Here is an 11,309-nt window from a genome sequence, read left to right on the forward strand (position 1 = left end):
ATATATATATATATATATATATATATATATATATATATATATATATATATATATATATATATATATATATATATATTTATATTTATATTCATACAGTCATCCACTATTGCATGCACATTTTGTTGTGAATCATAAATATAAACATCATCATTGTTTCTTTACATATCAGATATGTTCTCCCGAAGTTTTGCTTGGGAAGTTTTACGAAACGATGATAGGGTGAAATGAAAGGAGACAAATGACTTAAGAATCTATTTAACCGGAGAATTTATTCTGTTAAGAGCAGATAACCGGAAAAGAGTGCGGCTAACGTTTAGGAATAATAGCAGTCACTGAAAATTTGTTATTCTGCTTTCAGACTAAACTGTTATCTTCCTGCTTACTCGCTTATTTCAGTTGCAGAACTAGAATTTGTTTAATTAGAAAGTTTGATATTTGAAAGTGAATGTCATTAATTTTCCAAAATTTAGATTTTGTAAAAGAATGTTCAATTCGAAATTTCACAAATTTTTGGTGCTATCTGTTGTCAATTAGCAGTCCAAATAGTTTTGATAAAAATCAAATGTTAATTCTTGTTATGAAAACACTCATTGAAATGAGAGATCAACAATTATCACGAGTTTTATCCATAATTTAGAGAGGGAACAGGTAGAGATTAAGCATTTGCTGATAATCTGAGAGAAGCTTACAACAGTGCTAGTAAAATGCCAACAGCTGCAAATCTGTGATACGGAACGTTACTTGGCCATTTCATGCAATTCTTCTTGTCCACTGTTGTTGATATATCAGCAATTTAGTATTTCAATTCTGAATTCAAAATTTGAATGTTTATTAAATTAAAATATCGCTTTCATATATGTACATGGTAATTGGAATATTTGCTCAAAGTATTCGTGAGAGAGATGAGATCAAGCTATTATTAAATTATTCTTATATATTTGATTATCAAATTATCAGTTTGAATACTGTTTGGATCATACAAACGATGTTTGATTACGAAGTATTTCACAATGTGCATTTATGACTGCAACAAAATAATTTCGATTTTAAATTATTATTCAAATATTTTCAATTAAATTTTATTTGTGAAAATTATCTCTAATCGATGAACTTGCGATATGAGAAAGTATCTTTGTAGTGCTTGCGGTGGAAGGCATTCTTCTGAAATGTATCATATATTATTTAAATGTAAGCGATTATTCTGAACGAGATCAAAATTCGGTCCAACTTTTAATCTGAAACATCGATAGATTTATCGAATTCAAAACCTAACCTTAATTTTGATGCCTGCACATTATCGTACTCTTACATTTCCTCACCTATATTGCCTTTCATTGTGTTTAATTTATATTGTAGTCATTGAATTAAAAAAAAAAAGTGTAAAATTGGAAAGGGAAAGAAACCGAAGAAACCATTACTAAACAGTTACGACGTCCACTGCTTGCGATTTTTCTAATTACATTTCTCATCTTAAACAGATGAGATAAATAAAAAGGTGAAAAAAATGGTTAATTAGAAGTGAGTGTGGCAGGATCTTGGAGTACTAATAATAGTTCAAAGGAACCATTGGTATGAAAACAAATTTGCCGTTGAGATGGATAGATGGCGAAGGATTTTCCTGATTTGAAAAATTCTTCATCATATGACCTTTGACTCCATTTATTGTATCTAGAAGAGGAAAACAGCTGTCCACTTTTGTCATTTTAATGCTTATGATTTTTATCACATACACAATTACTATGTTCAAAATCAAAATTTTATGGGTTTTTTTTCTTTTTTGTTCGTGGGATATTATTGTAAAGCAATGATATGGACTCAATCTTAAATTCGAACAATTTACGATTGAAATTTGAAGGAAAAAATGAATTTATCGATCGACTGATGGTTTGGCTCATTCACTCAATAATTTACCATTACACATCACTTGATCCGATATTTTTTGGAATATACCATTCATATCAATGAGCTGCTAAGAATTTTGATTATACACATCTTGAAATTTTCTGTACAAAATCTTAATTATATTTCGATCAGTGCTAAATTTATGATTACTTCAAAAATTTCAATTTCTCAGAAATGGAAATGTTGTCAACGTTTTCCAGAAAATTAGTTGACATGTCCTCTGAGTACAGCAGTTTATGAAACGTACTAAGTAGTGTATTTCTACTAAAAACTGAATAATATTCAAATAGTGGTATCAGTGTATCGTAGCATACTAATCTTCAGAGAGTCTTTTAACACTGATCCATTTGTATTTTGGTTTATCACAAAAAAATGTTAATCGATACATCAAGGAGTTCATGTGTTCCCACAAAGCTTTGGTAAAAAAAAGAAATTTCTTTTTTAACTTTGACAATTAGCTAACTAATTACAAATCATTGTGATGAATGAATGGAGTGACTCATTTCTTTATCTCAATAATGATATGATAGATCATGCCTTTCGTATGAGCAGTTTGTGAGTTCAGTTTAAGCTTCAAATATTTAAATTGCAGCAGTGTATGTCTTACCTTCAAAATATCAAATTAATGAATGAGCATTGTTGAAGAGTGTGAAGGGACAAATAGGTCGACTACATTTCTTCAACTTCAGTTATTTCTTTTAGTTAAGTTTAATAGAAATGAGAAAGGAGATGATAAAGATGCAAACTGCAAAGATCACTTTTATTTCTGGTGCTTTTTTTATCACTCCTCTCAACAACTGTGCTTCTTCCGTCACTCTCGCAATCCCTTTTCATTCTTCCTTTGGTGTAACAAATTTTTCGATCCGTTTTACGTACAACTATTTATAACTAATTTTCATTTCATTTAATTAATTATCCCCTCCCATAAACTTCCATTTGAGTGAATGATCAAGGTGTGACACAATATTTATCTCAAATTTTACCCAAACCAGAAATGCATTGATAGGTTATATAAATCAGATTAATGAGATCCGTGTGCCAATTTGATAACAATAAGTTGCTTATTAAGCTTTGCATTGGGCTCAGAATAAGTAGGTAGCCATTATTCTGCTTATTGTTTCAAATTTCATTAAAGTATTGTGATTGTTTTCTAATTGCTGTAAAGGTTAGAATAGCATGTGATTAAAAAAATAGGTTAATCACTTTTTAATGAGATCACAAAATCAAATTTAAGGTTTTCGGTAGTCAGGATATACTGCTTGCTTCTATATCAGACTAAGCGTACGCGGCACTCAATTACAATACCATCAGATAGAGATATGAGCTTATCATTGAACTAACCAATGATGGATAATATAGTAACAATATAGAATAACATGGTAAACCCCAACGGACTAGTATTTTCCTTAGTATTACTGTTCATATCAATGGGATGCTGCAATGAAGACGCCAAACGATTGCATGATGATTTGATGGCCAATTACAACAAACATCGACGACCCGCTCCAGCAATTAATAAACCGATAACTATCAAGCTAAAGTTACGACTATCGCAAATCATCGATTTAGTAAGATATTAGTAAAATATTTCGATTTATTCATACCTATAGACCTACTTAAACAAACTCTTTTTTAATGAATAAATGGCTTTCAAATTTTATTCAAATATTTCAAACAGATATGGCGTTGGATTATAACTCCTCTTTCTCCCCTATCCCGAAAAATACGTCCCGATAATGATACTAATGGGAGTGTCAAATTTGAAACTGTACTTTTGCAATATTTGAATAATGCCTCCCTTCCTTCCCTCAGGAATTCGCAGTGTTTCAGAAGAATATCCCCTGAATTTCTGAACAAACATGGAAATTCCCAAAGAGAAAGAAAGAAAGAAACCGAATTGTTGAATTCAAATCTCAAATTGTATTTAGCATGAAATCAATCAGATAATGACATGCAGTGTTTGGCTGAAACAAGTTTGGATAGACAAAAAGCTTTCTTGGAATCCAAAGAATTATGGAGGTGTGAATGTACTGTACGTACCATACGAAATGATTTGGGTGCCCGATATTGTCCTTTACAATAAGTAATGATTTTCATGAAAGATTTTAATTTTATGTGGTATCTTAAGGGAAATAAAAATTGAAAATATGAGTAACATGAATGAATTAAACAATGTTTAAAGTCAACTTTATTAGATTCTTCAGTTGTAGTTGATGCGTACGAATTTCTTCTTGAAAGTTGACCTTTCTTTATGCTAATTTGAAATTTGAAAATCGATCAGTAATAAACAAACATATTTCTTTGAGCAATAATATATGGATAAATTTAAAAAAAATAACTCACGATTTCATATTCATTTTCATTTTTTTCATTTTCACTTTTTTTTTTAGTGCTGATAGTAATTACAACATAACGATCAGTACAAAGGCAACCCTCCGATACGATGGTGAAGTGACGTGGGAACCACCAGCAATTTTCAAAAGTTTATGTCAAATCAATGTCAGATGGTATTCCTTTCTTTTTCATACTAAGTCTTTCCGGTCAGCAATACTATTGCTTTTGATCTATCCACTGATTAGGCTGATATCGATTTGATTTCATTTGAAAAGAATGGAGCTTAAGTAGCATTTAAACAAACTTGTTGTCGGAAATTTATCAGTTAACAAAAAGTTACTTTTAATAACAAATTATTGCAGGTTTCCCTTCGATGAACAGCGTTGCCATTTTAAGGTAATCATTTTTGCATTTTATAATATTTTGTAAATATTTTATGAAAATTTTTGAAAAGTACTTTTTAAAAAAATCTCTCACAAGAAATAAAAAAAAATTTGTAGTTTGGCTCTTGGACCTACTCTAAAGATTTATTGGATCTGGAATTATTAGGGGGTGAGCCACATTATGAGCTGGAAGCTAATGCAAACGGTGAAGTAGACAATATCACCATTGTCGATGATGGAATCGGTAAGTAGTTTTTTTCAAAAATTACAGTAATTTTATCGAATAGCTTCGAATTTAATGAAACCTCTCAGACCTAAATTGCATACATTGTTAATGAGGATAAGTCTGTATGGCAGTTGGGGAAGAGTAACTTATATCTATAAGTTCAATTATCGAAGGATATCACACGTTTTTCACTTATTAACTATTAAATTAGCTGTGCTTGAACTACTGCTGCATGGTACGAAACAATATCACACTGCACAACAATTGCGGCATTGCAGATTGCAATTATAATAAAGCATTTATAATGAGAACAGCATCGAAGAAATATTTTATTTGTTGGTCTGTTTCATGCTTACTTCCTTCTACTCACATGATACTATATATGTTGTACTAGATCTTTCGGACTATTATCCATCGGTAGAGTGGGATATCATATCACGAGTTGCAAAGAGAAGAACTAAAAACTATGCCAGCTGTTGTCCGGATGAAGCTTACACTGATATTATGGTAAGTCCATTTTAGTTTTCAAATTAAAATTTAAAACTGAATTCAAGATCTCACTTATTTGTCTAAATTTCCATTCAAATTTCCATATCTCAAAATAATAATGTAATGAACCTCTCTGTAATTATCTTAACAAAAAGATTGTTAACTTCAAAAATGAATTCATTAAATTGATTTGATTCAAACGTGTGCCATAAAATAATGCTTTAATTCAAATTGTAATTCATAAATTGCAGTACTACTTGGAACTACGTCGGAAGCCATTATTTTATACAGTAAATTTGGTTTTTCCGTGTGTTGGCATATCATTTTTGACCATTCTCGTCTTTTACTTACCATCGCATAGCGGTGAAAAAGTTACTCTCTGTATATCAATTCTTGTTACCTTAACTGTCTTCTACTTGTTATTGGTTAGTTATCATGGTTCAATAATAATGTTTTTGAACTCTGCAATTTTTTTTTTTTTTGTCAACTACAAACTAACTTTTTTAATTTCTAAGTAACATTTCCAGACCGAAATTATCCCTGCCACCAGTATCAGTTTACCGCTAATCGGTAAATATTTACTATTTACTATGATTATGGTTACACTCAGCGTAATAGTCACTGTTATATGTCAGTTTCATTATATTTTTAAGTTCCTTTTTTTAATTTACTAAACACAAAGTTTGAAATTTGGTGAAATAAGGAAGTATTCACAAGAGTTCAATTCAAAAACTGAGGATGAGAGCGAGGCTTTGAGACAATTGCGCATTCCTTTATAACTGTAATCAATCATTAGGAATAGCCCGTTACGGATATCTTCGATTGTTTTCCTCTTCCATTTTTATATTATAGGCACACTGCCCGTTATTTTGTAATGCAATAACCATTCTAGAATGATGTGGTGAGAAAAGACTAAAATCTTTTGGAAAAGATCTCCTGTCTTCTGTACCTGAGGAAAGCCAAGTTTTTTAAGCTTTAGCTGAAATTGTGGAAGTGAAATTACCGAATTCAATTAAAGTTAAAATTGCAGCTTTAAATTTGCATTTTCGAAAGCCTACGACGCATCGCATGCCTGAATGGGTAAAGTGGTTTTTTCTTAAGATATTACCCAAAATGCTGTTCATGAGACGACCAGTGAGTGACACCAACGACCTGTTCTATACAGGTAAGATAAGAAGCGAGATAAGGACGAATTCAGGATAGTAAGTTCATGAACAGTTGTGTTTGGCGTGCAATTAAATGGGCGCTGTAATCAACATCCATATCATCAGAACCTTATGCCGATCTTGATTGTAATCGAACCAGAATTTGTTGCTTTTTATTTCCGATTGATGAAAAGGCACTTTTCGAAATTGTCTCAGAACAGAAATACTATTAAAATGTTGAAAGAATGGGACAATTTGGATAAATCAAGTTGCTTGTAGCTAATGCGTAGATGAAGATGAAGCTCATATTTTTTTCCCTGATAAGATAAGTAAAAAAGTTAAAGGTAGCAGCACTATCTGCAGTTTTCTTTATAGATGAACGAATAGCGATGACCTATCATGAACATGCAATAAGTGGAGATCACAAAAATCTGATTCTGACTGAACCGGATAGGCGAATTCAGAAATTGTACCATTTACCTTATGTGGTAAAAGCATTCGAAAATATTTGCTTCATTGCCGAACTACTCAAGAAAAAAGACAAAGACGCTAAGGCAAGCAATTTTTGTCGTGTGCTGCGGGATTCTAAAAGGCCTGGCAATATAATTTCTAGGATGCTTGTTTGTGGTTTAGAAGTGAGAATAGGAGCATGATAAGTAAGTCAGTAAGTCAGAACAGTTGAGAAGAGCTGAATCGAGTAAGTGGATTGAAAAAAATGTTGAAATCCAGTATCTTGAAAATTTTTTTGTTTGTTCAGAATAAAACTCAATCAGTTTAGGTGGATGAAGATTGGAAGTACGTTGCGATGGTACTAGACCGGTTGTTTTTGTCACTTTTATCGATTGCCTGCTTTGCAGGGACCATTACAATTCTCCTTCAGGTAAGTTTGAAGCAACAATTTCCAGGAATTCTTAGAGCTTTTAAGCAATGTAGAATGAATGCGGACTAATTTTTCAAGTCTAGACCCGTTTTTTTGTTTATTAGGTCTAAATCAAGCCTAAGCCCAAATTTGCTTCCTTAATACCACGCCATGTCAATATGAAGATACTTTCCACTGCAGGCACCAACACTTTATGACACTCGACAAGCCATCGATTTACAATATCGACCCGCAAATATTACTTAAAGAAGATTTGGAGTATTTTTGCAAGGCATCAGCCACTAAGTGCTGTCTTTTCATGTTTTTAAGCAAATTCCAGAATTAGCAGCATGAATTTGAAAATTTATCCATAGCGACATACTATGTATGCTTTTGGAACTACGAAGTAGTGATTATTTGGGAGGAATGAGAGAGAACAACCGTTGAGATAAATTGAGTTCAAATTATAATTTCTCTAGATGACAAGAAAACAGGAACTTTCTAATGAAGCTAACTTAACGTTGTACAATATTTTGAAAAGGAATCGATAATTAGGAATTTTTGAATAAAAATAAAACATTAACAATATATGCAAGATGTGTAAAACACAGAATAAATGATAAAGAAGGAATAACTGTTAACCTTCTCTATTATGGCAGCCGGCTGCCATAATAGAGAAGGTTAACAGTTTTTTTTTTCAGGATGATACTGCATTTGAGAGTGAAAGAACTTTGAAAATGATTTGAAGGAATGAACATTTCAATTTCATCTTTGGTTTCCTAAGCTTATCCAAAACGTCATATCAACAGCCTCTCAGACTTTCATTGTGGGGACTCTAAAGAGATACAGTGATCAGCGATCAAATGATATTATATCCCAACAACTGACTAAGACGTCAGTAAGAAAAAAATTAAACAACAAATCCCCGCGGTTAGTAAACAGAATGGGTAAACATCGCATATTAGGCACGCAACAAAACGAGATGAAATTACTGCAACAGTTTACCTTGATATTCTTTTTTGCTTGACCAACATTAACTGAATCGAATAGCAACTAGTGTGACAGTGCTGCCATTATTCTTCTTGATGACTCTTGAATTCTCGAATTTTGAAAAGGAAATGAAGCATTACCTAACAAATCTATTCTTCGCATTCATCATAAAGATTGGTTTATTTTTTTAGAAGCATTCTAGAAAAATAAATTTTATAATTTTTCATGTAAAAGTGGTATTGTGTGGAAAGCATTTCAATTTTAAAGGCTAACAGTGAATAAACCTTTGTAGGCTGAAATCCAAAATTAAGAAAATTTCAATGCGCAGTATGTTTGGGTAAGTTTTATGATAGGATTAGAATGCGACTAAAATTTGAAAAGTTGAAGCGCAAACAATGGGGACGATCCGGACGATACTTCCTTGGTTTGCTGATAAATTGAACATTCAGGACATTATCAGTAGATGGAAAAAAGAAAAAAGAAACAGAAAGCGATAACTTTCTGTTTCCATCTAACTGATAATGTTCTCTTTTTCGAATTCTCTCTCTCTTTTTAATTTTTATTGATATATTTTACTAATTTGATGCAGCAATAGAATGACAGATATAAAAAGTTCATAAAAGTACGACTAGAAATGAACTCAGTTAAATTCGAAAAATAAAAAACAATTAGAAAAAAAGAAAAGCAGAGATTCCTTCTATTACGATTACCACTCAAGTTAAATGATGATAATTAGTAATTCTAGCAAAGTGATAATGATTTTAGTAAAAAGTACCGTACTGTTCAAAGACGAAAAAATGCGGGAAAGTAAATGAAAACTTCATTGGCTGATTGTCAGTAAGAAAATCTCATCAAGGTTTCGTGTCACCTAAAACTACTTGACTTGACCCTCGTAGCATATGTTACGTGATTTCCCATTAACATATGCATGGAAATGCATTTCTACTGAATAAAGATTGCATTCCTATGAACATAATCTGCACACGTAGTCAAATTAACCGGAAAGATAAAATGTAATATTATGTATAATAATAGAATGTAATACAATTGCACTTATTGCATGGAAATCAAAAATTTTTTGCGCTAAAATAATTTCGTCATTAAACTCAGAGTCTTTTTGAATAAAAAGATATGTGGTAATTGTATAACAGTATTCTGAAGTGTTTTGATAAGTTTCTATTTTATATTTTAAGGGTAATGTAAGTTTTGTTTTAAAAAGTGCATCACATAACGAATACTCTTCTTCCATCATGTAAGCAATCCTCAACTTTTAAAACTCATATTAAAGTGGAAAACTCACAAAGTCAATAAATTACCTTAAAAAATCGCTCCCTGAATTGTAGACAGAGAATTTAAAACTTAGATAAAATAACGGACTATATCTACTTGTTTTAAATGGTTGAAATATGCCTAGTTAGAATTCTAAAATCAAATCTCATCATGGGACCAAATCAAAAGGCCGGTTCATGGATACGAGCTTCTATTTTCAAAACTTAGAAGGGTCAGATGTGCCTAACTTATCGTCCTTAGATGTGTCAACTTATTATTCTTAAATATCATTCAAATTTTCCGACTAAAGAAAAACAATTGTGAATAGTTGAAATGTACTGCAAAGAAGAAAATTAGAGCAAGCAGTTTTAAGGGAAATTATAAGTGTTAACAACCCCAATCGACCTCTGCATTAATCCATTGCGACAATTAATGAAGCGACAATCCACAGAAAGGACAAGATAGTGCAGCTGATCTTATCGCTTCTTTTTTAATATTTTCAATCATCTCTCTCTCTCTCTCTTGCAATCTCCTCTGTTCCATTAGATCATTTAAAGACAAACTTATTGCTTAAAACTAAGATAATCATATGAAATGATAAAATGAACCCTATTTTAAGAGTGGTAATGACGCTGCAAACAATTGCATTAATTAAAACGGAAAAGTGGATGAACTGTAATTAGAAGTGAATCTTGTTCATAAGTAAATTGGTCCTCTCTTCTCTTCTTTTGCTACAAACTTTCACCTTTAATCTATCCAATAGATTAAGGTGCTTCATCAACCCAAACTTGTCATGCGTTGATCTTCAAAAGTGAAAGCGTAACATTACGCATAGGTTAGCATTGCGCTCGCTATCTCATTAGAAGTCCGATACCCAGTTTCTCCACACTGTCTCATTATCATTCCTTAGTCAACAAACAAAAATGGCCAAGAGCCCATATTCAGCAGCGGCCAACATCATTCGACGATCGATCTCTTCGATATGGCCAGACCAAATGGCAATATCGACACAGATTGTTTGCTGAAGACGTTCAATGCGGACATGATGCTGTTTAACGTGAAGATACCGTGTGCGTACGTGCATGCGTACGTATATATTGCAACGGCTACATTATAACCTTTCTGCATGCAGGAATGAAATCAATCGTTATGCATTCTTCAATCATTTCATAAATGGTTTGCATACATACAAACAGCATAACGTCTTGTTTATGCTTGCAGTAAATATGCATACACGCATACTGCAAACACATACATACATACATCCATACATAATACATACATGTATACATATATATATGCATACATACACACATACATACATATGTATATACATATATGCATACATATACACATACACATACATACATGCACACACATAGATATACACATACAAGCATACATCATACCAATAATCTTTCTCCTATGAGAATCATTCACTCTATGCCTGCACGGCTTTGACATACTCCGAGTATCGTGTGTGTATGTGAGTATATGTGTGCATGTATGTGTGTATGTGTGTATGTGTGGATATATGTGTGTATGTATGTGTATGTGTGTATGTGTATATGCTTTACTAAACCACTCTTTTGAGGTGAGCTTATTGATTCGCAGTAGTCTTGCTTTCTGCTTCTCCCAACTTGTTTGTCATTCTGATACACATGACAGTCTCTGCATATATATATATATATATATATATATATATATATATA

At 32.0% G+C, this 11,309-nt stretch overlaps 3 protein-coding genes across 3 annotated transcripts; 1 reads left to right on the forward strand and 2 right to left on the reverse strand.

Annotated features, from left to right (window-relative positions):
- Positions 1 to 3,278: 3,278 nt before the first annotated feature.
- LOAG_08993 (acetylcholine receptor alpha subunit) lies at positions 3,279 to 7,605 on the forward strand (the record flags this gene model as incomplete). Its single annotated transcript, XM_003144522.1, has 12 exons — positions 3,279 to 3,470; positions 3,831 to 3,985; positions 4,293 to 4,409; positions 4,599 to 4,632; positions 4,737 to 4,863; positions 5,240 to 5,352; positions 5,586 to 5,759; positions 5,862 to 5,964; positions 6,365 to 6,499; positions 6,855 to 7,114; positions 7,258 to 7,359; positions 7,540 to 7,605. 12 exons carry the CDS (start codon positions 3,279 to 3,281, stop codon positions 7,603 to 7,605), a joined length of 1,578 nt encoding a protein of 525 aa, XP_003144570.1.
- Positions 7,606 to 10,507: 2,902 nt separating this feature from the next.
- On the reverse strand, positions 10,508 to 10,681 carry LOAG_08994 (hypothetical protein; the record flags this gene model as incomplete). The annotated part of the gene is made up of 1 exon (XM_003144523.1): positions 10,508 to 10,681. One exon carries the CDS (start codon positions 10,679 to 10,681, stop codon positions 10,508 to 10,510), a length of 174 nt encoding a protein of 57 aa, XP_003144571.1.
- A 140-nt stretch (positions 10,682 to 10,821) lies between these two features.
- On the reverse strand, positions 10,822 to 11,244 carry LOAG_08995 (hypothetical protein; the record flags this gene model as incomplete). The annotated part of the gene is made up of 2 exons (XM_003144524.1): positions 10,822 to 10,987; positions 11,060 to 11,244. Coding segments are annotated over 2 exons (351 nt in total), but the record flags the coding sequence as incomplete, so codon positions are not given.
- Between the last annotated feature and the right edge of the window lie 65 nt (positions 11,245 to 11,309).

Source organism: Loa loa, assembly GCF_000183805.2.
Source record: "Loa loa unplaced genomic scaffold supercont3.92, whole genome shotgun sequence".
NCBI lineage: Eukaryota > Metazoa > Nematoda > Chromadorea > Rhabditida > Onchocercidae > Loa > Loa loa.